The sequence below is a fragment of the Leguminivora glycinivorella genome, chromosome 12 (genome assembly GCF_023078275.1).
Source record: "Leguminivora glycinivorella isolate SPB_JAAS2020 chromosome 12, LegGlyc_1.1, whole genome shotgun sequence".
NCBI lineage: Eukaryota > Metazoa > Arthropoda > Insecta > Lepidoptera > Tortricidae > Leguminivora > Leguminivora glycinivorella.
The window spans coordinates 2710670-2735415 of NC_062982.1; the positions used below are offsets into that span (position 1 = coordinate 2710670).

The window sequence follows — 24746 nt, forward strand, 5'->3', positions numbered from 1 at the left end:
AGGTCCCAAGTGGGACGTTCATGAGTACTTTGAAGTTTTATAACAATAATATTTAATGATGTATAAAATATGAATATAAAATAAATGTAATACACGTATTCATTTGTATTTATTTAAATGCAGCTTGTAAAGTCTACAGCCTCTATTTTATGTATTTTTGCGGAAGGAGAAGAGGTGAACTTGTATAAATGAGGTGGTACGCTGACATTTTATCCCACCAGGCGGCGCCTGTGCAAGTGCCTATTAGGCATGTCACTCTCATATGTGAGAGAAAGAAAAAAAATATATATCTTCTCGCTCTCACGGCAGGGGCACCTCAGTACCAGCTTCTCCCTCTGGACTTTCTCTGGACCAAAGAGCATTGAATCACTACGTTTTACTCTATGATGATTCTATGTCTGTGTTTCTGTCATCATGTCATACTAATGTCATAGACGAATATATTTTTTATACCTGAAAGTTTTATGTATATATTATTATATTTTACATTTTTGAGCTTGTTTGCATCATACAATGATTACTAAATAATTAATGAAATCGTCCGGCATTCATTGCGACTTGGTATTTCGCTGGTTATAGACTGTTCGGTGGCATTGGCGTTGCATATCTCTTGCCGACGATGGGTGGAGGTGAATCAGGTAATGATTGTTATTATTTTTGTAGATATATATTCAATAGTATATACATACATAAACTCACACATCTGCGCTAGTCACAGTGCCAATTTTCACCGATTAAGAGGTTTGAAAATAAACTAAATTGTGCCATAAGTGACCGATTCCTAGCCGACACCATAATTGCACCCATATACCACTTCTACAACACCCATGGAAGGAAATGGGGCAGTAAAAATCTTAATCCGTCACCGTCACCGCACGAGGTGAGGAAGGGGGAAGCTGTTTTCCCGTTAATGTAAATTGTCTTTATGTGTTGACAGTAACATCAACAACAACTACCGAGAAGCCCGACTGGACACTCGTGTGGCACTTCTGGTACTTCGACTTTGAGCGCCCCGGAGCCACCATCTTCATAGGCTTCGTTTGTATAGTACGTAGTAAACAGCCATAAAGAATGGACATCGGTCTTTGGAAAGAGACAATTAACGTTACATAAGCAAGAAAGAGACAACGCTCTACGAAGACATTGCTGTGCATTCTTTATGGCCGTTTACTGCAACTACAACTTGTAAACACCAGGTACATGTCATATTTAGCCATTCATAGTATCAGAGCGTCAAGGCACGAGTCATAGTGAATGAAATGATAGAAGATAGCAGAGTAAACCAATTTATAATATACCGTGTTGTCCAACTACAAAAAAAAAATGGCGCGAGCCAAAAACGGAGAAAGAGATAAACAACTCATATGATCAAAGACGCTTAAGAATACTCATACTCATATATTTATTCAATAAACAATATAGCCAAAAAAATAACGGAGAAAGAGATAAACAACTCATATGTTCAAAGACGTTTAAGAGTACGAACGAAAGTGATGAATGAAGAATGAATAAAAGCAGAATGGGACCTATTTCGAACTTGACGAAAACCAAATGGGGCTATAAATTCGATACCTTCTAATCCCGGGACAGCGCAAGGAAGATAATTTTGAATATAGAGTTTGTAAGTTTAGTAAGATTAGCTTAAGTGGGCCTGAGTGATCGCTCATATTGGACGTGCAACGAGGCAGGGCGAGCGCAGTGCATGTCAAACAAATGAAGATCATACTAGTGTCGTGACTCGACGCTGCATGGAGTGGACGCACGCTAACGAACGGCCCAGCCACGACATTGGTCTAAGCGCGACAGCGGTGAGCGGCGGCCATACATTGGAGCGAGACACAGCAATGGGACTTTTCATTTGCACATATGGCTGCCGCTCACCGCTGTCGCGCTTAGACCAATGTCGTGGCTGGGCCGTTACACTCCCGTCTATAAGATTAGCTTGTTTTAGAATGGTTCCATGTGGCAGGTGCATTCAATATTCCACGTGCCCCACCTGCTGCTGTACCGGCGGCTCGGGATCCTCACAGCCTTTGGAGCTTCGTCAGCGTGCTGCTTATCATTGGAGCTATCACGGTATCTGCACACAATCAATAGTACTTACGCACAGAAATTACACTTCTCACGAATCTGAAATTTTGGCAGCAGACCCCGTAGCCGAATGGCATTTCTCCGACGCGAAAACGAAACGCCGCGAAGGGTAGTCTGGCTCTTTCGCGCCAATACGCAAGAGCGATAGAGATAGATATCTACGAGCGTTTCGTTTCTCACGCGTTTCGTGAGCGTTTGTGCCATTCGGCTACGTACCTTTTTAGTTCACAGAATGAAAACTTTGAACTAGAAATGGGATGATCCAAGATGATACCTACAGGACGTAACTTAAGGAAAAGGATTCATGCCAAATAGTTCTAACAGGCCTTTACCTTTTCCTCAATCCAAACTATCCCTACTAATTTTTTTTTTTTTTTTTTTAATATCCAAAAATTACACAGCATAACAGGTAAACTAAAGCACTGTGGAATTCATTACAACTATACACTTATAGTACACTTATATAATAGTAACAGAGTATAAACATTACCAGGGAGCGTACTTTTCGTGCCGATGACATCAATTTGACGTCACGCTCCATATAGGGTGATCACAAATTGTTTTATTGTTAATTATTAATCATTAGTCATCAATCATTTTAAGTTATGAATTTCTTTGCATGGTAATGAATACAAGAAGGATGGTGTGATTTACGTTAGAGAAAAATTCTCTTTTCTACGTATTTATTGTAATGTGTTGTTAACAATACTATTTAATTAAATTTATTTATAAAAACAAATCAAATAATTTTATTCACGTTTCACATTTCAAGTAGGTATTATTTATGCCACATGTAAATGGACTACTGTATTTGACCTGTCACTGCAATGTCACAGTTTCGTTTTCTTTCAACCAAGAGTGGCACTGGTTTCATTTGCCAAGAGTGGCACTGAAGCTTTAGTAGTTTCATGTGTTCTGCCTACCCCTTTATGGGATACAGGCGTGATTGTATGTATGTTGTATGTATGTATGTATTTAAAGTAATTTGTATACGATTAAAATGATTGACGACTAATGATTAATAATTTACAATAAAACTATTTGGGATCACCCTATACGGAGCGTGACGTCAGATTAATGTCATCGGCATGAAAAGTACGCTCCCTGAACATTACAAACTTAATATTTTATAAATGCGAAAGTGTGTGTGTGATATCTCTTCAAGCTTAAATATACCTTTGTAGCAAGGTAGTTGAAATATTGTATAGAGATACAACGTAGGTACATACAACACACGGCGCATACGGCGTAGCGTCAATACAACTCGATTCCCAACGGGTTCCCTAAAATTCTCCAATATCTGTAGAAGTCCATACAAAACGGATCCCGAAAACTCCAACTTTACCAACGAAAATAGTTTACTTATACACCGTGTTTCACTTAACACTAAAAACCTGAAAACAGTTTGTTCAGAATCGAGAGTAGAATCGATTGAGCTATATCTTGATGGGGGTAATATTTTTATTTAAATTAGTATTATTAATTATTTTTTACGTGCCCATTCTATTGTACTCGTAATACAACATTGTGTATATCGCATTGCTAAGAGGTTGTTTACCTTTTTTCAGTATTTAGGGGTATTAATACTGGCTGGTTACTTGGACGATTTTTTTTCCGCTACTAGTTTGACGTTGTTTGTCAGTTTAATCTTAATGTTTATCATAAGTCATAACAAATTGAACTCGTACCTAATTACAACCTTGTCATTTTGAATATTGAGTTTATTTGCTTACTGCGATTACCTGTCCAATTTGAAGTTTACTGTGACAAAGCTTTAAAGTGTTTTACAGTGACATCTTAGCTGTCTATTGGTAAACCTTATGTCGTTGCAGTAACGTACACAAATAAATAGTGTTATGGTTTATGATGGTAGTTAGCAATTACTTTATTGAGTGTAGAGCTAAAAGTCAAGTAGAGCTGTACAGAAAATTAAAAATTCAATAAAAAAAAAGTAACGATCAGATTAAAAGATGAATACTCTAGATGAGTTAAAAAAAATAAAAATCAGTTGGGGTGTCTGAGGTTTTGAGTGATACCGGAAACACCGTGTATAGATAGTTTGAATTCCTGGAAATTTCGGAGGAGGAAGTATACATGTAGTCTGCTTGCTACTTTTAGGAATACAGGCGTGAGTGAACGTATTGAGCCTCATCATCCGATACGTGGAGATGGTCGAGAAGCTCCTGAATAGCTGAAGGATCTTAGGATCGTAGGGGGTAATTGCACAAAAGATCTCGATGGGTCGAAGTGTATCCGGAAGGGCCCCCGCAGATTTAAGATAAGATAAGAACGTATTTATGTTAATGATGGATCCGCATGAATGCGAGTTGCAACTTGTTTCAGGAGGAAGAAATACTGTACGAGATCTGGGTCTGGTACTCGTCTGTCTACGTGCCCGTGATGCTGATCATCATGTGCATCGTGATGACGGCTTCCATCTGGGCCATGGAGCTCAAGCTGATGCGAGCCATCGCCGCCACCGTCGCTGTGATCTTCTATCTCTGTCAGTCTTTTCTTCTTCCTCTTGTTTTTTTTTTATTACTTTATCCTTCAGAAGGATCGGAACCAATGGTTTCTACCATGGATGTTGTTGGACCTTGGTGCAGTAACTGATATTATTTTTCATGGCGTAAAACGTTCAGAATCAACAGTAACATGCTTGATTTTAACTACCGTATGTAGACCTTGCAATAAGATTTCCAAACTGTGCCCTAAAGTTTTGTCGGATGTATCTGCGACTATTTCCATTAGTAAAGTTCTCCCATTTCTACCTCCTACTCCTCTCCATCAGTGACCTTCTCCCCTTTTGCAGTTATGTTCTACAGCATCATATTCGTGCAAGCTGAGAAGAGGAAGATCTTCTCAACAACAACGCCCACGACGACAACAACGACGCCGTGCCCCTGGTGTCCCACCTGCACGACGCCAACGTGCACCACACCCAAATCAACCCCACAGAAAAAAATACGCACGGTTGACATGTACAAGTACACCTACTCCAGGTACACCTACGATAGAATCTTCGATTGGGAGTACTACTGGAAGAGAAGAACCACAACGGAGAGCTATTGGATGTGGAACAGAACTACAGGCACTTTTTTTTTCGATTGGGATTGGGTTTCGAGAAAAACACGTACGCGTTCTCGTACCCTGGAAACTGACTGGAAGATCTGGACAAATAGAACACGCTCATCGACGACGGTGGAAAAGCATTGGACCTCGACAAAAACGAGGACACACACGGATACGATGACATTTGAAACCGATTGGGAGACCTCGAAAAGAACGAGGACTCGATCGGTTCCGAAGACGACGACAGACAACACAGTGAAGAGCAAGTGGTCGGCATCAGCGAAGATAAAATGTTCACAAACGTCTAAGGCGTCAGTGGAGGTCTATTGGTGGGCGAAGGATCCGACCACAGAAACAACAGTGACGACTGAGTTGACTGTGAAAAACGATCGGGAGAAGGCTTCGACGAAAAAAAGCGTACGCATGATCGATCTACTGTTGGATCGCTTAAGGTGACCGAGACTGACATCTGCGTATCAGTTTTAGTTACTCGTCTTTGTGACGTATTGCTGTCTTCTAACCTCTGTGACATTAGAGGCCTAAATCAAAGTCCAAAAAGAAGTCCGCGAAAAAAAAGGCTTACGCACGGTCGAGGCGATGTTGCGGACTACTTGGACAAGTTTTCGACCAAACAAGTTGGACCTTTTGTATCCAATGGTGGGTAGTGGGCATAGGTGGGTAATGAGGAGGCAAACTCAAAGGTTATAATAGTTGGTGGCACCTTATTAGTCCATGCACTGATAAAGAATTTCATACGTGAGAACGAGAATAAGATTTTTTTTTATCTCACACGTATGAATGACAGTGACATACCTAGACACAGACCTACTCGTATTGGTGAAGGTAGGTATTTATATTTATCCAATTTTTTTAATCGATAGATAGTTCTGGGAGAGCCTAATGGTGATGTACATTTCGCTATTTTGCATGTTTTGTACCATATTCTCCCAAATGGTGATTGGTGGAAAATACTTATCTGAGTATAACATTAAGAGTTCATCTTTTGTTGAACATGTTGAGATTTTTGTGCAATAACAATTAGATAAGTAAATAAATGTATCTTCTGTAGTCATTACTTCCACCCAGATTGTCAGTGTCATCAAAATATTAATGTTTATTATTTCTGAAAATATATCAAACAGCAATAAAATGAGATTTCGTGATTATTCATTTTATTTTATTATTATAACTTGCCATTTCTATTATCTAAATTAAATTCGGAAATTGCGGAATGCTCCATACGAACTTCCCCCTCCCCCCTTTTATAAAAGTGGGGGTTAAAAAATACAAAAAGTAGCCTATGACACTTTCCATCCCTTCAACTATTTCCACTTAAATAATCACGTCAATTCGTTGACCCGTTTTACCGTAAAGATGGACAGACAAATAGACGCACACACATTCCCGTTTATAATATTGTATGGATATTTTAATGACAATCCAAAGAAAAGAGCAAAGAGTAACAGTAAGTAACTTTAATTCTGATTTATATTAAATTAGGACACTTTGTTCGGTTCTCGTTTGTTTCCTTTCTTTTAGTGAATATTTTAAATATATTATTTTGACTCTTGGAGACCATATACATCTCTAAGGAGAATTAGATTAAGTATACATTTTATCTTTAGTTGTGATATTTAGAGTCATTTGCAACTCTAAAGTAATTTTAGACTTTTATTTTTGTATTTGTACTTTTATATTTAGTGTAGTTCTTGGTTGTAATTCGACATTTAGAGACCTTCTACATCATCTCTAATTAATTGTAGTAGAGTTATACTTTAGTTAGAACTTAGAATTAGTATAGTATGAATTGTTATTTCAATTCAATTTTAAAGATTTTCTAAATATGTACATGTGACGTGTAAAAGTGCCCCTGTGGCCTATTTTCTGAATAAATTATTTTGATTTTGATTTTGAGCCAAACTTTTGCAAATCAATTATTATGACGTTTTTGAGAAAATACAGTATCTTATAACTTACACCATCCAGATCTCCTGTACAATTCTGGTCCTCTGAGAGAATTTAATCCGGTCCACTTGCCTTACCCCACCTAGCCACTATTACAGGCTATTTTCCATCCTATCTCCTTGTACTACAAGCCAAAAGCGATTGCAACTCGGTTTCCAATCAGTATTTTGCATGCGTAATACATTTGTTTAGGACCAAAGGTGTCTAAGGGCCTACCCCGAACCACAGTATAAGACCTGATTTAGACGGCGTGCGAGCTCGCATGCGATTTTAGTTACATTGCGGGCTGCAATTACATGTACAATCTTGCACAGCCATCAAATACCGCAATGTAATAAAACTCGTATGCGAGTTCTCGTACCGTCTAAATGGGGCCTAATAAAGAGTCTATCGTACAATATGGCCACTTCCGCTCCCCGCTGAATGTACCGCCCACTCCCTCTCGGTTACCTCACAGTTATCGCTTGTCAAAAACGCGAACAGTCGACCCTGTCATATTTCACTCATGTAAGCATAGTACGCGTTCACCTATACTCCAATTGCTAATTCGAGTCCAAAAAAACTACTACGATGTTGCCACTGCAATAAAATGTTTGTAAAATAGTATAATCCTTTTTTATAAAAACACACGCCAAGATAAATTATTTATTATTTATTTCAATCCTTTGATTTATATATTTAATAGTCTTTTATTATTTACATAAATACTAGGTCGCTCGATTTTTTTTTCTTTTTTTCCGTGTTTTTAGTTGTAAAGTTGGTATTGCGCTTGTATCACTTCAGGTATCAATAACATGAAAAGTATTTTGACAGTGACATAAGTGACATTGACAGCTGTGACATTGACGTATCTGTCGTAGTTTTTTTGGACTCGAATTAGCAATTGGAGTATACACGAGCTTTGACTGTGTGCTAGGAACGCGCCTCTTTCATATATTTCATCGCCAATGTCCGAGGTGTGCCTGAACACCACGAATTCAGAGTAATGGAATAAGTACTTAGACATGCACAGTAAGTGTCACCATTTTTTTTTCTTGATAAGAGTGATACGTATCTTTCGTACACTGTGAAGTACTTCACTCCTTTAGTTCGCTCGGTTATTGCATTCCGCTATTCCCTATTATTTACGTACTTCGCGGTAGACCCTCAGAAGTTGGGATGGGGAATTGAACGATTGTAGAGGATCTGCTGGGTCGATTGACCTCAGTTTTAGTTCGCGTTTTGATAGTTGGTCAAATTGTTTAGATGATGTGTTTGCATCAAAAACGATTTTTAACACTGGACTGACAAAGCCCATACAAAAAAGCGTACCCCTGAAATGTATGGGCCTTTTAGGCTTAAAACTAGATGGCGCTGTTTCGCAGCCTCAAAGTGGTCAAAATCATATTTTTCCCAAATATTTTTGCGTGTTTTTATTGTTTATAGAACAAATGACATATTTCTGTATTTTAAAATCATGATATCACGTCAATACACATTTTGAAAGAAAAAAAATTGTATGATTAATAGTACTTAATCCAATAAGTCGCGCTAAAAAATCGAGGTACGATTTATCCTTGGTTTGCATATTCCTACATAGACTTCTAAACCTTTTTAAAAAGTCCTTGAAACATTTACTTTGTGGGCTCATTTTACTCCCGATTATCCCATAAGTTTATGTACAAACTAGCTTTTGCCCGCGGCTTCGCTCGCGTTAGAAAGAGACAAACAGTAGCCTATGTCACTATCCATCCCTTCAACTATCTCCACTTAAAAAATTACGACAATTCGTCGCTCCGTTTTACCGTGAAGGACAGATAAATAAACAGACACACACACTTTCCCAATTTATAATATTAGTATATAGATTGTATTGTGAATATGTCGTTAATAAACCATCAATATGTACCAAAGGTCCTGTTAATGAAATTCCAGCGCCATCATTGTTTGAAGCGGACGATGCGCCGCAACCAATTACGGGGTGACCAGGCTTAATGCTTTTATGGTCGGGCTTTGACAAGGAAATGTATAGAACCACAGAATATATAATCAAAGGGCAGAATAAGCTTGGAAAGAGGTACCGATATTATTCACTAATATTGTATTGTGTGAAATTATTTCTAACGGCCGCCGCTAGGCACTAATCTCCATGCCCTTAAAATGTCATGTATTTGTGACAATAGGCTAGTTTCCTGTACTTAAAATAAAATATTTTATGCAGTCCACGAAATAAAGCACCACATAATTAGAAGAAAAATATGGACAGTAGGTAGTTATGTTTAAGCATAATTTCTATTTAATAAGTCAAAGAGAAAGATAAAATATATTTATATAAAGTAAATGAATTTACCGTGACGTCCCTCCTCGTATTTCATAGTAATTCCATATAAGCAAATCGTTTTGACAGTTCTTAAAAAGAAGCTGATTTGACTAGTAGGAAACTAGCCTTTTAGCGCCACTATGTCAGGCACGTTGGCAATATGCTAATTTGATCAGAAATTACAGAATGTTTAATATAATTACAACACTACATACATAAACACATCGTGCTGTCTGCGCCACGTGATAACAGAGAAGTTGGGAGAATAGATTCGTAAAAACAATACATATAACTTTAAAAGTGGAAAATTACTGCCTTTAAATTTATTCTACGACCATTAACGCGCTGATGCGCTTAAGTTTTTAATAGTTTTCTTGAATAACTTTCGTGAAATTCACACTGTTTCCTGAATTTGACGCAAAGGTTTGCACTGTCAGCTCAGTTGCCCAAAGCCTCCCCGAACAATGCGTTGCCATGGTTACAGAGCCAAACAATGCGTTTTCAGTTTTTTCGATACTGCGCGCATGCGCGGAAAGCCGGCGGACGCTGGCTGTGGGGAATATACTTTTTTGTAGGGTTTTAAAGATCTATGCACGACCCTGTAAATGGCGAATAACAGTTCGGGAGTAGAAAATAGTACATTACTACAGAAGCCGCCGGCCGGGACAAATGCAACCCCATTTCCCGCCGAGGTATGTATAGTGCTTTTCTCAAACATGGTATGAAATAAATAAAGTCTATTGAAAATAGTAACTTTGGATGGCTGTATCTCCTAAACGGTGCGTCGTAGCGCAAAAATAATCGAATTTTCGTTCCCCTTTAAAGCCCCGTATACGCCTATAAAAAACAAAAAATTAAATTTAAAAAAAAAAAACGAAAAAATTTTTTTTTTTTATGAAAACGCACCCCAAAATCAAATATTGTCTAGGGCCCGTACCAGTTGCAGTCGGCACGTCTATAAAGCCCCTTATAGTTTTTTTTTAATTGGCGAAATACCTGGATGTTATGTCACAATTATCTGTGTTTGGAAATTAAAAAAGACGACTTTGCCGGCCTTGGCCTGCAAGGTTTGTATGAAATTCCATTATCTATCAATCGTCCTAGCCGCCCCTGCAACGTCATACTTCGCTGCCAATTATAAGGCACATAACATCAATATTTCATACCATGTTTGAGAAAATATAATTACAAACACATCGTGCTGACTGCGCTACGTGATATGATAACAGACAAGTTGGGAGAATAGATTCGTAAAAACTATACATATAATAAGTTTAAAAGTGGAAAATTACTGCTTTTAAATTTATTACGAACTCACGGCCTCTGGATACATAATGCTGCCGCTTTTTAATTTCTACCTACCTACCTATCTGTAAGGGTGAACTTAAATAGCTGCGAAAAAAACTTACTTCTACTCTTATCCCAACAGTCCCAATGGTCAAGGTCTGAGTGCACGCTCAAAATTGGGCGTACAGCGGAGCGGCGTGCGGCGTGCATGTCAAACAATTGAAGCTCGTACAAGTGTCCTGAGTCGACGAAGATAACTGGCGTAAATCAATGAAGAAACTAAAGTGGAAATGGACTGGTCAGATGCTCCGAGATAAAAGAGAAAAATGGTCAAAGGACATAACATCATGGTACACAAGATACGGCAAAAGGAAGGATGGTGGACAAAAAATGAGATGGGAAAATGAATTCAGAAAGGTAGCTGGAGCCTTGTGGAGAAGACAAGCTCTAGACAGAGAAACATGGAGAAATATGGGAGAGGCCTATGCCAAAGGCAACCAGACAAAACGTCTGCGGAGAAAGGCTAGCAGTAAGCAGTAAGGGTCACATCTCGGACACTGGCGATCAATTGGACAGTGTTATGGAATAAGCGATCAAGCGACGGTTAGTTGAAATCGAGAAAATGAGCTAGAAAGCTTTGAAATTTGAATCAGTTGTTGTAAGTTCATTTATAAAGCAAAAAAGTTAATTTTGACATTGAACCTATAACAGTGTTCATAATTTAAATTGATAAAAAAAATAACACCATACCTATTCAAGTTTCGAAGTTATTAACGTTTTTCCGCTTGATTCTTTATTGAACTAATACTGCGATGAGGTTAATTTATTTCGCCGTAGCGTACTATGAGACATATTTTGTCGCTTGATTCTTTAATGCAAATTTTTAGAGGTAAAGTGAATACTGGAATAAAATAAAATTCCATATATTTGAGTAAATAGTGCTATTGTAAATAAATTAACAGCAATGTTTTCCTCCACAATGATTAGGACTAATCCGTCTAACAATTTAGTTTTGTTCTGCAATCAACTTTTTTTAATAAATGTCTTAAAAATCAGCATATATGGCAAAATTGGCATTGTAACTAATAATAATTCATTAGCACTAGCCAGGATTACACACATAAGATATTATGATATAACAAAACCTCTTGATACTTAGTTCTCATTAAGCGAAATATCCTGCAATTTCAAATATGTAACAACGAATTAAACGACACCAACAGGGCGGTTAAATCGATATTGCGTTTATAAATGATCAAAACTTTAAACCAAAACGAATTAATAACATCTTTATGGCGTTTAACTCGATTTTGCGATTTAGAATAAACGCTTATTATAATTTGTAAAAGTAAATTTGGCGTTCAATTCGTTTTTACGTAACGACTTAGTACACAGGGCCATACAAATTTTAACGTGTCGCTTGATTCTACCCCTTAAAATAAGGCTGTAAGCATGATTTTTCAACAATGAAATAGTCAATACTATAGATTATCACATTTATATCCGAACTGCATTCATAACTTTTTTTTCGGATTTTGGCGCTTAGTTCGCTATTCCATAACACCGTCCAATTATATGAAAGAGGCGCGTTCCTAGCACACATTCTACGCTCGTGTAGCGTACCATGCTTGTATGAGTGAGATATGACAGGCCGATTGTTCGCGTTTTTGACAGGCGGTAACTGCCAAGTAACCCAGAGGGGCCACCCACCCGCACTTTCAACGGGGAGCGGGAGTGGCCATACTGTACGATAGTACTCTTTATGTGTATAGGATGGACGCACGCTCGCCCGTCCCGCTCCACGCCCCGCCAAACTCTCCGAGCGTCCATTCAGGCCCAACACTTAAGAGAATTACTATTTGAACAATTCATTATTCACAGATGCAAAGCTTCTTAGTAATTAAAATACAGACTTTCTTTGAGCCCCTCGGCGCGCTCGACATTGTTCTGAAGAAGGTTAATTTGCGAACACTTAATTAAGTAGGTTTTGTAAACTTACATTTCTAATGGTGTTTTTAAAGGCCATATTTTAATCTGTATTCTGTAATTTTATTTACCTTTGTTTTAATTCTAATTTCCTGAATGTGAAGAAACTGAGTGCTTTTAACCCCCGACGCAAAAACGACGGGGTGTTATAAGTTTGACGTGTCTGTCTATCCGTCTGTCTGTCTGTCTGTGTGTGTCTCTGTCTGTGGCATCGTAGCTCAAGATAGATAGCTACGAAACAGATATTATTGTGGTTGCAATGTCACAGTTTCGTTTTTTGTCAACCCCTTATTTGCCAAGAGTGGCACTGAAGCTTGAGTGGTTTCATGTGCTCTGCCTACCCCTTCGTGGGATGGAGGCGTGATTGTATGTATGTATGTATGTATGAGCGTTTGTGTGTTCAGCTACGCCGGCTGTTATTTTTGACGCTAACAGAATTGTGTAATCGAGTGCGTAGCCGAATGCACAAACGTTCACAAATCACAATATTCTCACGACAATATCTATTTCGTATTAGCAATCTATCCCTGTCGCTCTTGCGTATTGGCGCGACAAAGCCAGACTACATTTCTGCGGCGTTTCGGTGGCGTTTCGCGTCGCAGAAATGCCATTCGGCTAGGGAGCCTGTACTTAGATACTCGTATTAATTGAAATTCACCGTTGCTTACTAATTGCCAAACATGCAGAATCCAGACAGAAATAATTAGTCTCAGCTGCAGTGTTGATGAATAAAGGATGCAATCTGCAGTGTGACTGCACCTAAGATGCATCTGATTGCAGTCAAAGGCAATTGTTGAGTCATGCAAGACACAGGCTGCGCAGACATGAGTTCTAATCTACGAGTCTCTCTCTATACTATTAGTATGACATAGATATCCTTTTTTAACCCCAGACGCAAAAACGACGGGGTGTTATAAGTTTGACGTGTCTGTCTGCCTGTCCGTCTGTCTGTCTGTCTTTCTGTCTTTCTGTCTGTCTGTGTGTTTGTCTGTCTGTGGCATCGTAGCTCCCGAACGGATGAACCGATTTAGATTTTTTTGTCTGAAAGCTGAGTTAGTCACACTAATTAATTCATTTATTTTGTATGAAAACGATAAAAAAAAAAATTTTTTCGCAAATTTAACTAAAAGTGTTACAGGATGGTTCCTGATAACGAACCTAGCGACATGTCGAATTTAACGGATAACAAAAAAACACGATGTATAAATATAATCTTTGCCATTATGTAATAAATATTCCTTTCAATCGAATACAGTCCTGAAAATGCACCAAGTTCTTTTGACCCCAGGGCAATGGCCGCTATCTTGGAGAAAGCGGAGAGAATTTTCTTGGAAATATTTTTCTCCAGTAATTCAGATTTTTATAAAGATAAGTATAATACAAAGGTGCTTTTCTCGCGACGAAATATAAAGGTTAAATCGCCACGATGTTCAGCATAAGACATGGGCGGATTTTTATTTTATTGTCGATTTTACTTTTTTTTTCAAAAGTGGGAATTTTTGTACATTTTCTATTCCGAATCACGAGCTCTCTCGATTCCAAAGGAGAAAATAAAAGTCTCACATATTTCCCCTGAGTTAGAATTTTTCATATAACTTGTATTATCTAAGAGTAACTTAGAGGAAAGCAAAAAAAATGTATGGAAAAATTGGGACATTTTTTGTCTCCTATTAGAATCGAAAGAGCTCATGATTCTGAGTAGAAAAGTGTGGAAATTTAAAAACAAAAAAAGTGAAGTCGACAAAAAAAATTAAAAAACCCACATATTTTTTCAATTCAATTCAATTTTAATTCCAATCACCTCTCCTTACGATAAGGGATTGCCTCTGTCACGTAGATTAAGCATACATAAGGAACTGTACTTTAGTATTCAGGGAGACTGTTAGGAGATTGTTAGATTACACATGACCCACAACCACTGACTACCGTGTTTCACCCACCACCTCCCAGGCACTCTGCCTATTTCAATCTGAAATCAGCCTAAAACTAAATAACATACCCACTAATAAATAGATTTGCTGTTTAAATCCTGGGGGCCGATTTTTGAGTCTCACTGTCACTAAAATACCGGTTGAAAACGGTGAATTGCCTATTATTTTCAGTGACAATTTTCTGAATTCGAACGCCGTGAGACTCAAAAATCGGCCCCCTGAATTTAACTGACGTCCCACAAAATATAGCTCTCTAAAATCTAACTTTCCACTTAGCTGGCCACAGTTGTAGCCAGTCACCTGTGACATCAACAAAATTCATCAACATCGCGAAATCGAGCTGAAAATCCGAGGTATGGCGAAATAGTACTTTCATACGCCCTTCCACATGACGTCTCTCGAATGGAGTGGAGGCTTTGCAATTCTATTGGAGGCATGAGTGTTGATGTAACTACCTAAATAATTTTTCAAGAAAAAAAAACCGTCGCCTTTCGGGTTCTGGTGAAAGCTACTTGCGAATGTTGGATTTAATTAACAGATTTGAAGAATTCCATTCTGGCCATCATCAGCAGTTCCACTGCACCAAATGTCACTGTTCCGTACCTAAATGCATGCTGTTCCTTTAAAAACACAAAAATCACCATATGTATACCGTTCAGATTCGAGGAGTTCCCTCGATTTCTCCAGGATCCCATCATCAGAACTGGGTTCTGAGAAAAATGGGACCAATCTGTATGCATATACATTCAATCAAACAAAAATTTTTCAAAATCGGTCCAGTAACGACGGAGATATCGAGGAACAAACATAAAAAAAAAAAAACAGACGACTTGATAACCGTCCTTCTTGAGAGATATGAGGCGACGGTTAAAAATAAGCAAAGCAGTTATGCTGGTTTTTCGGTATCACAGATATAGGAAAGAAGGAGATTGGACATGCTGAGCGATTTGTATTGAATACACCTATCGCAAGTTCTTAAACCCACACACTTGTAAGAAGATGGACGCTCCTTGGGGTCTTGCGCAATAGTTTACTTCTGTTTAGATACCCGAGTATGGAACCTCGAGCGTGTGGAATTGTGAGCGTTTCAGGGCACGTAGGTTAAATGTTAGGCCACACATAAGGCGTTTTGATAGCATTATCGCCACCGATCCGCTCATATCGGATCACGTCGGACGCTAGATATCCTCTATCGCGCTTGCGTATTACAGGCCAGCGTATCATCTTTGGCGTCGATTTTCGGCTACGGGGCCAGGGTGGCTAGCCGAATGACAATCGCTCACGAAACGCTCACGAAACGAAGCGCTAGTAGATATCTATCTCTATCGCGCTTGCGTATAGCGCGACAGAGCCAGCGCGTTTGATAGCATTCGTTAGCGGAGCGAATGCGAGCGCATGCGCCACCGATCCGCTCTGAATACGCTCGCGCGGTCACACGTAACACAGCGCGCATTGTGAGCGGACTTGTCCCATCCCATGGTTAAATGTTACCCATTTTAACAATTTATCTAATTGTTTTATTCCAAAATACTTATTAAAAGTTTACAGTTGCAAAATATCGGCTTAGGCCGTTTTCACATTATCCGATCCGATATCGGATGTCGGACCGACATCCTACATCCGATAAAAGCTTCCGATTGTGTCGGATGTAGGTCCGATAAAACGCATTGTTCCAAATCAATGAAGTATGATTTTGTATCAAAAAATATTTAAAAAATGTTTGATATATAATAATTATAAGCACTATATATACCAGATACCTACTCCAAATATTATATTGTAAAATTAAAATAACGAGCATAAAAAATACTCAGAGTTTCAATAAATAATTTTACATGTCAACTATATCTACTAAATTCGGACCGATGAAAAAGGGTTCCGTAGTCTAGTATCCGCAATTCGGACCGATGCATTACAATCACGCCAACAAAGTTTTTTTTATTAGGAAATTGTCAACTAATTTGAATTTCGATCATTAACAGCTGTTTAATAGACGTCATTTTTGTCACGCACACTACTACAAACGTATACCTATATTATATACGCACATAAACAAATATTATCGGCCGACAACTGGCGGGGGGTCCGGCATGCCAAAAATGGTCGGAAGCGTCCCGCCGATATCGGCAGTTCGATGGTGCCTCGGACAAAAACTGTTGTAGGAGAGTGCCATCGGCATTAAATCCGCAATCTTGGCGTTTTATATCGTTTTTTAGTAATAATTATCTATTAAATACATAAATGAAGACCTGGAAGCGTATAAATCTTACATTTTTCATCCTTCCTACATCCGATATCGGATCGGATAATTTGAAAACGGCCTAAAGAAGTTACCATGTGCAGAACGCGCGCGGATCTGCGGCGCATGCGCCAAATATTAACTGTAAAACATCAAACTAGAGGTAAATCAAATGCATAGTTTTTTTTTAAAGTTTGAATAGGTAGGCGTTTGACCATGATCACACCTGATGGTAAGTGATGATGCGGTCTAAGGTGGAGCATGCTTACCTCATCAACTGGACGGATTCTTCATTTAATCGGGAGGATTGGAAGTCTAGAGGTGAATCCTTTGATCAGCAGTGGAACACCTTTATAGGCTAAATAAAAAGAATATAATAATAGGTATCATATAAACGTCAATTCTACCAGTCAGTTAAATCATGAAATTACTTAGCACTCTTGTGAATAAAATGCAATTTTTCTATCCGTTTTAGAATAATCAAGAGAGCCTTTACCAGTTGGTGTAGTGAACTACTAATACTTATTGGCGCAGCGACCCAAAATGAGTCTTGGCCTCCGACACGAGTGCACGCCAATCATCCCGATCCTTAGCGACGTCCCTCCAATTGTATGCTTGGAGATCGTGCAGATCCGCTTCAACGGCATCACCCCAGCGATATCTAGATCGTCCAATTGGCTTCCGTCCTACTGAGAGATCTAGGTATACCCTTTTCGCGCCACGATCGTCCTCCATTCTTAAAACGTGGCCGAGCCAACGGAGAAAATCAACGGAGAATGGTGTAGTGAAAATGAATATTAATGCCCGAGCTATGCAAGCAACCGGAATGATCCTGAGGTTTTACGTGGTCCCTTTTGAACGTTGTTAATAATACACCTCAAATGTACTATGTTCAGCGTCCTCTGGAAAATGTGTGATTTGTTTATTAATTACCTTTTCTGTGAATAGATCGAGACATTTAACAAATATACTGGACAGAAATAGACTTGTTTTTGGACAATGCGTTGAAGAGAACGAACCATCTTTGGAAAATTTAAGCAATTTATACAAATGAATGGTGAGGCCATTTCGTGGCACTTTATTACTATTCTATGTCAGTGTAAAATTGTTTTACACTGACATAGTTTGATACCTCACTAGCTCGGAAACACGTTTTTTGTCCTTTAATACCAGCGGGTAAAAACGCATTTTATCCAGTAGTGGGTAAAGTAATTTGACCTTGAATAACATTAAATTAACTGCTTAAAAATTGATAAAAGTAGGTGAATCTAGTAATAAAGATGATTTACCACCTGTGGATCTACTGGAAGCAGTGATAAACGCACTTTTTGCGTTGTAGTTTCCTCGCTATAGTGAGGGGAAATGTTTTGTGTTACACTCGGGTGCAAATGTATTTTACTTCTCGTGTGTTAAGAAACTCGCAAGTTCAGGATTCTATTCTCGAACCTTTCTTTCAATTCCACACTCGGCGTTGTTGTAAAGTTGTATTTTAACAACTTTGCCCCCTTGTATAACAAATAACTATTATTATCTGTGTGCTTTCGAATATTTCTATTCTATTCTATTCTATTTTATTCTAATAATATTAAATGTAGGTACAGTCAACAAATTAGAATCCTAGGCCACTCCAGAACCCTATCGTATTGACACCGTGCTTTATTTGCTATAGAAGTCAGTTTGACTTTTACTGTGAAAGGGTTCTACAGTGGCCTAGGATTCAGATTGGTTGACTGTACCTACTGAAGGTACCGTCCATCCACTGCTAGCTCATTTTATACTGGACATCTCATAGTTACGCAAATTTAAGCTATGACGTTCCTAGTATAAAATGAGCTGAAAGTGGATCAACAATTAAAGTCCGTGACTCTACATAGAAAAAAAAAATTATCTGTTGAAATTTTTCCCGCAGTCGTGATTGCCCCACTTCACATAAGTACTTGTTATTCACAGATACAGTATTTTAAGCTCAGAGAATTCAATCCATCGATTAAAGGTTAACAGTAATAAAACTATTAAATTCTCGTGAAATGTTATTGTATTGGTTGTAGGTTAATTGTAGGACTTGTAGGTCTGCAATTCCCTTTAAGTTTGTACATCTGGATCACGTCTCCGATTTGGGTAAAAATTGGTAGGCTGATAGAGTCCATGATGCTGAGCAAGATCCACTAGGTTTTCCAAAATGTCCTAGGTTGATTGTAATAATGATTAATTATCAACCCAGAAATAGGCACAGAATTGTCAGTGTCAAGTGTCAACGTCACTGTGGCGGAATAAGCCTCAGGGAGAATGACATTTGTTTTGACCAAGTACCTTTAATATGTACACGTGCCTGTGCCCATTGACCAACCACGGTCACAAGATTTCAAACATTTCTCGTCAATAACTTGTCCAAGTATTTAATGAAACTCAATAAAACTAGCTCAGGACTAGGAGAAGTGGCGTACTAGATGCCTATATTGCTCTATGCTCAGGAGTGGGTGATAAAGGGCTGATATGATATAAACCAACAACAGCTCCACCTGCGATTTGTTCATGGACTTGTTTGGCTGGTCGCATTTATCAGTTTCATATCACTGGAGACTCATTACCAGAGATCAGACAGTTAGATTTGAATGACGTTTTCGGAATAATGAACCTTATATTGTTAGCATGACGCCCAGTTGTCCCAAGCGCGGATCCAGCTTCGTGCCCAGAAGGGGGGGGGGCACGTGGTCTATTTGTATGGCCAAATTAGGCTCCAGGGGAAAGGGTCATGACCCCCATGACCCCCCCCCTGGATCCGCGCATGAGTTGTCCGCACTCTGCTCAACACAAAGCCAAGTACCTTAAGTCCTTCACGTATAGATAGGCAAGAGTCATTCCAGGCAGGCAAGCACTGTCGCCTGATAAAATAATAAATAACGCCGTCCTTTTCTCACTATCTGTAAGTGCGATAGGGACCCGATGCGATAAAGTTTTTCTAACTAGTGTGCTACGCCCGTTGGTCACCGTAAGCGATCCAGAAGCATCAATTCCAACATGCGAATGGTTTTCTTCGTCGTGATCTCCTCTTCCACTATCAGCTCGTGTGAGAGCGTGTTTTTCTCCGTAGATGTCGTCTCAGAGCTATGCAGCAGCATCAGCTCGACCGTGCGCAGGAGTTTCTTCTTCTTGGGTGTGGTGCACTTTGGCGTCGTGCAGGTGGGACACCAGGGGCACGGCGTCGTTGTTGTCGTTGTGGGCGTCGTTGTTGAGAAGATCTTCCGCTTCTCAGCTTGCACGAATATGATGCTGTAGAACATAACTGCAAAAGGGGAAACGTCACTGACGGAGAGAATCGCGAATACCCTACACAATCGCCTACATTGAGCGTGGTCCAACACCCTCTTGACCGGTTTTTAGGGTTCCGTACCAAAAAGGTATGTACCAACAGGAACCCTTATGGTGCGACGCTGTCCGTCTGTCTGTCCGTCTGTCACATTCCTAAATATCTCGAGAACTACTAACGCTAACAGATTTTTTTCAAATATATTAATTTTAATTGTAGAAAATGGCCAAAATGAAAGAGCAAACTGTAAATTTCAAGTTACTAGGTCAAGTGGGGTATCGTTAGAAAGAGCGCCAATTGAACGTAAATAAACTATTTTTTATAATTTTTTTGTTGTGGAAAAAAAAAGAATTTTGAAGGAAAATGTAAAAAAAATACCGTCCCCCCTCCCCTTATCTCCGAAGTTTACCAACGAAAAATTATGAAAATTTTAGAAAACATTGCTTTTATGCCAAATATTACAGGAAAAATATAATTGCGTTTGTATTTTAAAAACTTTTTTTTAATTCACAAAATACTTTTCAAATTTTTACTTTCAATTTACCCACCCTTGCGGATGTATATCGTACTTCAAATTAATACAAGATGTTACGTGAACCATCTTCTTTCCAATAAAGTAAAAATTATTTAAATCGGTTAACATATTATAAAGAAATATCCCTGAAAAACTCAACATACTATACAGGTCGCGCAAATTAGTTAGCGAATTCACCAAGAGATGGCTCTTCACACAATAATGCTCATTAGTACCTATACTTTTGTCTTCTAGTCAAGTCATTAGAGTTATATGAAAAGATGAGATTATTTTAACTAGGTAGAGAAAGTTTGTACGGAACTAACGGAACCCTCGGTGGGTGAGTCCGACTCGCACTTGGCCGGTTTTTTTTTATTGTTGTCTGTATGTTATCTATCGTGGCATTACCGAATGGGCCCTATGGAAGACCAGCGCATTTTTTTTTTTCACTTTTTATTTCTGCACTCAGCTTACTAGTGCTAACAGTCACTGAGATTATCCGCGAACGGACGGACGGACAGACAGACATAGCGAAACTATAAGGGGTAGTTGATTACGGAACCCTAAAAAAGGAGAATAGGAGACTGACAGAGATAGAAGACCACGGCGACGGTGGCGGCGACGGCTCGCATCATCTTGAGCTCCATGGCCCAGATGGAAGCCGTCATCACGATGCACATGATGATCAGCATCACGGGCACGTAGACCGATGAGTACCAGATCCAGACCTCGTACAGTATCTCTTCCTCCTGAAACAAGTTGTCTTTCTTTATACTACGTCGGTGGCAAACAAGCATATGAAAAGCGGTCACCGTGACCTATGGACGCCTGCAACTCAAGGGAGTGTCACCTACGCGTTGCCTTCCCATTAGAAACTTGTACACTCCTTTTTGCTGTGTTATCTATCCTCTGAATGACTTCCTTTTGGCAGGAATTTCAAATCATATTATATTCATAAGATTTCAGTGGACTCGACGTCCTGTTGGAATCGCCTTGGATCATTCCATTTTTAGTTCAAGTTTCTATTCCCTAAACCGCTGCCAAAATTTCGAATTTCTGGGAAGTGTTACTTCTGTGCGTAATTACTATATTGATTGTGTGCAGATACCGTGATAGCTCCAATGATAAGTAGCACGCTGACGAAGCTCCAGAAGGCTGTGAGGATCCCGAGCCGCCGGTACAGCAGCAGGTGCGGCACGTGGAATATCGAATGCACCTGCCACATGAAACCATTCTAAAACAAGTTAATCTTATAGACGGGAGTGTAACGGCCCAGCCACATTGGTCTAAGCGCGATAGCGGTGAGCGGCGGCCATACATTGGAGCGAGGCACAGCACAGCAATGGGACTTTTCATTCGCATGTATGGCTGCCGCTCACCGCTGTCACGCTTAGACCAATGTCGTGGCTGAGCTGTAAGGCCTGAATGTTCGGCGGGGCGAGTTAGCGAGCGTCCACCCCATGCAACGTCACAGTATACATTATAATAGTACAAGTACAGAAGGCTCACTCCTTTGATGTTCACAAAATGCCGCCATTCTAAATTCTTACCTACATTAACAAACGCACTGCACGCGAGCAGCCGACATTGAATTTTATTGCGCCGCGCTAAGGTCGTCACCAGTGAATGGACCGCGAACTCGCGGCCGCCGACATGTACTTGTAGCGCAGCGATAAAATCGTGGAGTGAGCCGCCCCTGGCAACGTCGACTCAAGCCACATTTATAACCTTCAATTGTTTGACATGCACGCTGCACGCCCCGGCCCGATGCACGCTCAATCCCTTCGTGCACTCAGCCCTTACAATTAAGCCAATCTTACAGAACTTACAAACTCTATTCAAAATCATCGATTCCTTGTACTATCCCGTAATTGGCAGGTAGAGATGGGCCGAATACGGACTTTGCAGAATACGAAAATTCGGCCGAACATTCGGTTCAGCAGCTGTTACCGAACCGAACATTCGGCCGAATATTCGGTTCCACCATATTTTAAATCCTGGCTTAGAATTAAATACTTTTCAATGATTGGTAATTGGGTACTATCGTGGTACTATCTAAGGCTCTTAATGTTCCTATAATTTAGTGCAAAAAATTTTGGTTTTTGTTTCTTAAGCTACGTCATTTTTACTTTTTTACATAATTATTGTATTTTAACGCATTTATGGGCCATTTTTTTCAAAGTTGTCCACCCCACTTTTTTGTAAAATGGGTATTTTTTACGCGATTCATACTCAGAATCGAGAGCTCTTTCGATCCTGATAGGAGAAAAAAAATGTCCCAAGATTTCCATACCTACATTTTTTCGAACCTTCCATTCCGTTTACCGCCATACAAAATGTATGAAAAAATGGTAACGGAATGGGAAAAAAACCTTGGGACACTTTTTTTCTCCTATTAGGATTGAAAGAGCTCGCGATTCTGAGTGAAAAACATATAAAAATTTTCAAATCCAAAAAAAAAGTGGGGTGGACAACTTTGAAAAAAATGGCCCTTATAACTCCCTTTGGGGGTTCCTTAGAATGCTGAAATAGGATGTCATTATCAGATGAATTACGAAAACAACTTACGCTATTTATTTACTTTGTTTATTCGGTTAATATTCGGCAACATAACCGAACTATTCGGCCGAATACAAACATTGAAAAACTTGCCAAATATGCCGAATACCGAATATTTACCGAATATTCGGCCCATCTCTATTGGCAGGTAGGTATTGGACTTGATCGGCCCATTTGGTTTTTATCAAGTCCTTAAATTCGACCCAACAGAACAGGGTAGGTACGTAGCCGAATGGCACAAACGCTCACGAAACGAAACGCTCGTAGATATCTATCTCTATCGCTTTTGCATATTGGCGCGACAGAGCCAGACTACCTTTCGCGGCGTTTCGTTTTCGTTTCGCGTCGTAAAAATGCCATTCGGCTACGGCACCAGGAACATCTCTCCACGTGTTCGGTTGTTAGGGTTCCGTATCAAAAAGGTACAAAAGGAACCCTTATTGTTTGTGTTCGCTTTTTGCCGTTCTTTGCCAAGCGAGTGAAAGCACTATTAGAACTAGTAGACTCCAAAGATTACTCGTTCTTAGGGTCGGTTGCACGTTGCACAAAACCAGACGGTCACCGTTATTAAAGCATTCGTTAAATTTTATTGTATGGCAAGTTCCATAGACGTCTGCTGCGTGGCAATGATGTGTCTGTCAAATGTGGGTTGATGCAACTGGCCCTAAATACAAAAAGTCGCAATATGACTCTTCCGGATGAATTTTCGCATACCAGAGTATGTATGAATGGCAAAAACGCTCACGAAACCCTGACGAAACGAAACGCTCGTAGATATCTATCGCTCGTGCGTATTGGCGCGACAAAGCCAGACTACCTTCGGGGCGTTTCGTTTTCGTTTCGCGTAGCAGAAATGCCAATCGTCTACGGCACCTGTTACGTTTACACTGCTATCTTTAACCATTTCAATCACTATAAGGCGTGCCGCGTGCCTTTACTCTCTGATACTATGAATGGCTAAATATGACATGTAGGTACCTGGTGTTTACAAATTGTAGTTGCAATAAACGGCCATAAAGAATGCACATCGGCTTTTCGTCTTCGTGGAGCGTTGTCTCTTTCTTGCTTATGTAACGTTAATTGTCTCTTTCCAAAGACCGATGTCCATTCTTTATGGCTGTTTACTACGTACTATACAAACGAAGCCTATGAAGATGGTGGCTCCGGGGCGCTCAAAGTCGAAGTACCAGAAGTGCCACACGAGTGTCCAGTCGGGCTTCTCGGTAGTTGTTGTTGATGTTACTGTCAACACATACAGACAATTTACATTAACGGGAAAACAGCTCCCCCCTTCCTCACCTCGTGCGGTGACGGTGACGGATTAAGATTTTTACTGCCCCATTTCCTTCCATGGGTGTCGTAGAAGTGGTATATGGGTGCAATGGTGTAGGCTAGGAATCGGTCACTTATGGCACAATTTCGTTTATTTTCAAACGTCTTAATCGGTGAAGAGTGGCACTGTGCAGATATACCATTGAATATATATCTACCAAAAT

The 24746-nt window shown here is 39.6% G+C and overlaps 2 protein-coding genes across 2 annotated transcripts; one reads left to right on the forward strand and one right to left on the reverse strand.

Annotated features, from left to right (window-relative positions):
• The first annotated feature begins 492 nt into the window (after positions 1–492).
• On the forward strand, positions 493–5761 carry LOC125231953 (cell wall protein DAN4-like). Its single transcript, XM_048137560.1, has 5 exons — positions 493–638; positions 938–1047; positions 1970–2076; positions 4419–4594; positions 4904–5761. The coding sequence occupies exons 1-5, from the start codon at positions 620–622 to the stop codon at positions 5617–5619; spliced, it is 1128 nt and encodes a 375-aa protein (XP_047993517.1). The 5' UTR covers positions 493–619; the 3' UTR covers positions 5620–5761.
• Positions 5762–19672: 13911 nt separating this feature from the next.
• LOC125231608 lies at positions 19673–21922 on the reverse strand. The gene is made up of 3 exons (XM_048137072.1): positions 21800–21922; positions 21281–21440; positions 19673–20153 (listed from the first exon to the last, which is right to left on the reverse strand). Exons 1-3 carry the CDS (start codon positions 21914–21916, stop codon positions 19855–19857), a joined length of 576 nt encoding a protein of 191 aa, XP_047993029.1. The 5' UTR covers positions 21917–21922; the 3' UTR covers positions 19673–19854.
• Between the last annotated feature and the right edge of the window lie 2824 nt (positions 21923–24746).

What these genes read in the sequence shown, in the direction of transcription:
- LOC125231953 (XM_048137560.1), top strand. An exon ending in TCATAGGCTTCGTTTGTATA is followed by an intron (nt 1,048 to 1,969) that starts GTACGTAGTAAA and finishes TCCATGTGGCAG; the next exon opens with GTGCATTCAATATTCCACGT. An exon ending in CGCTGTGATCTTCTATCTCT is followed by an intron (nt 4,595 to 4,903) that starts GTCAGTCTTTTC and finishes CCCCTTTTGCAG; the next exon opens with TTATGTTCTACAGCATCATA.
- LOC125231608 (XM_048137072.1), bottom strand. Translation starts at nt 21,916, where the DNA reads ATGTGGCAGGTGCATTCGATATTCCACGTGCCGCACCTGCTGCTGTAC. An exon ending in TTATCATTGGAGCTATCACG is followed by an intron (nt 21,441 to 21,799) that starts GTATCTGCACAC and finishes AACTTGTTTCAG; the next exon opens with GAGGAAGAGATACTGTACGA. An exon ending in CGCCGTGGTCTTCTATCTCT is followed by an intron (nt 20,154 to 21,280) that starts GTCAGTCTCCTA and finishes CCCCTTTTGCAG; the next exon opens with TTATGTTCTACAGCATCATA.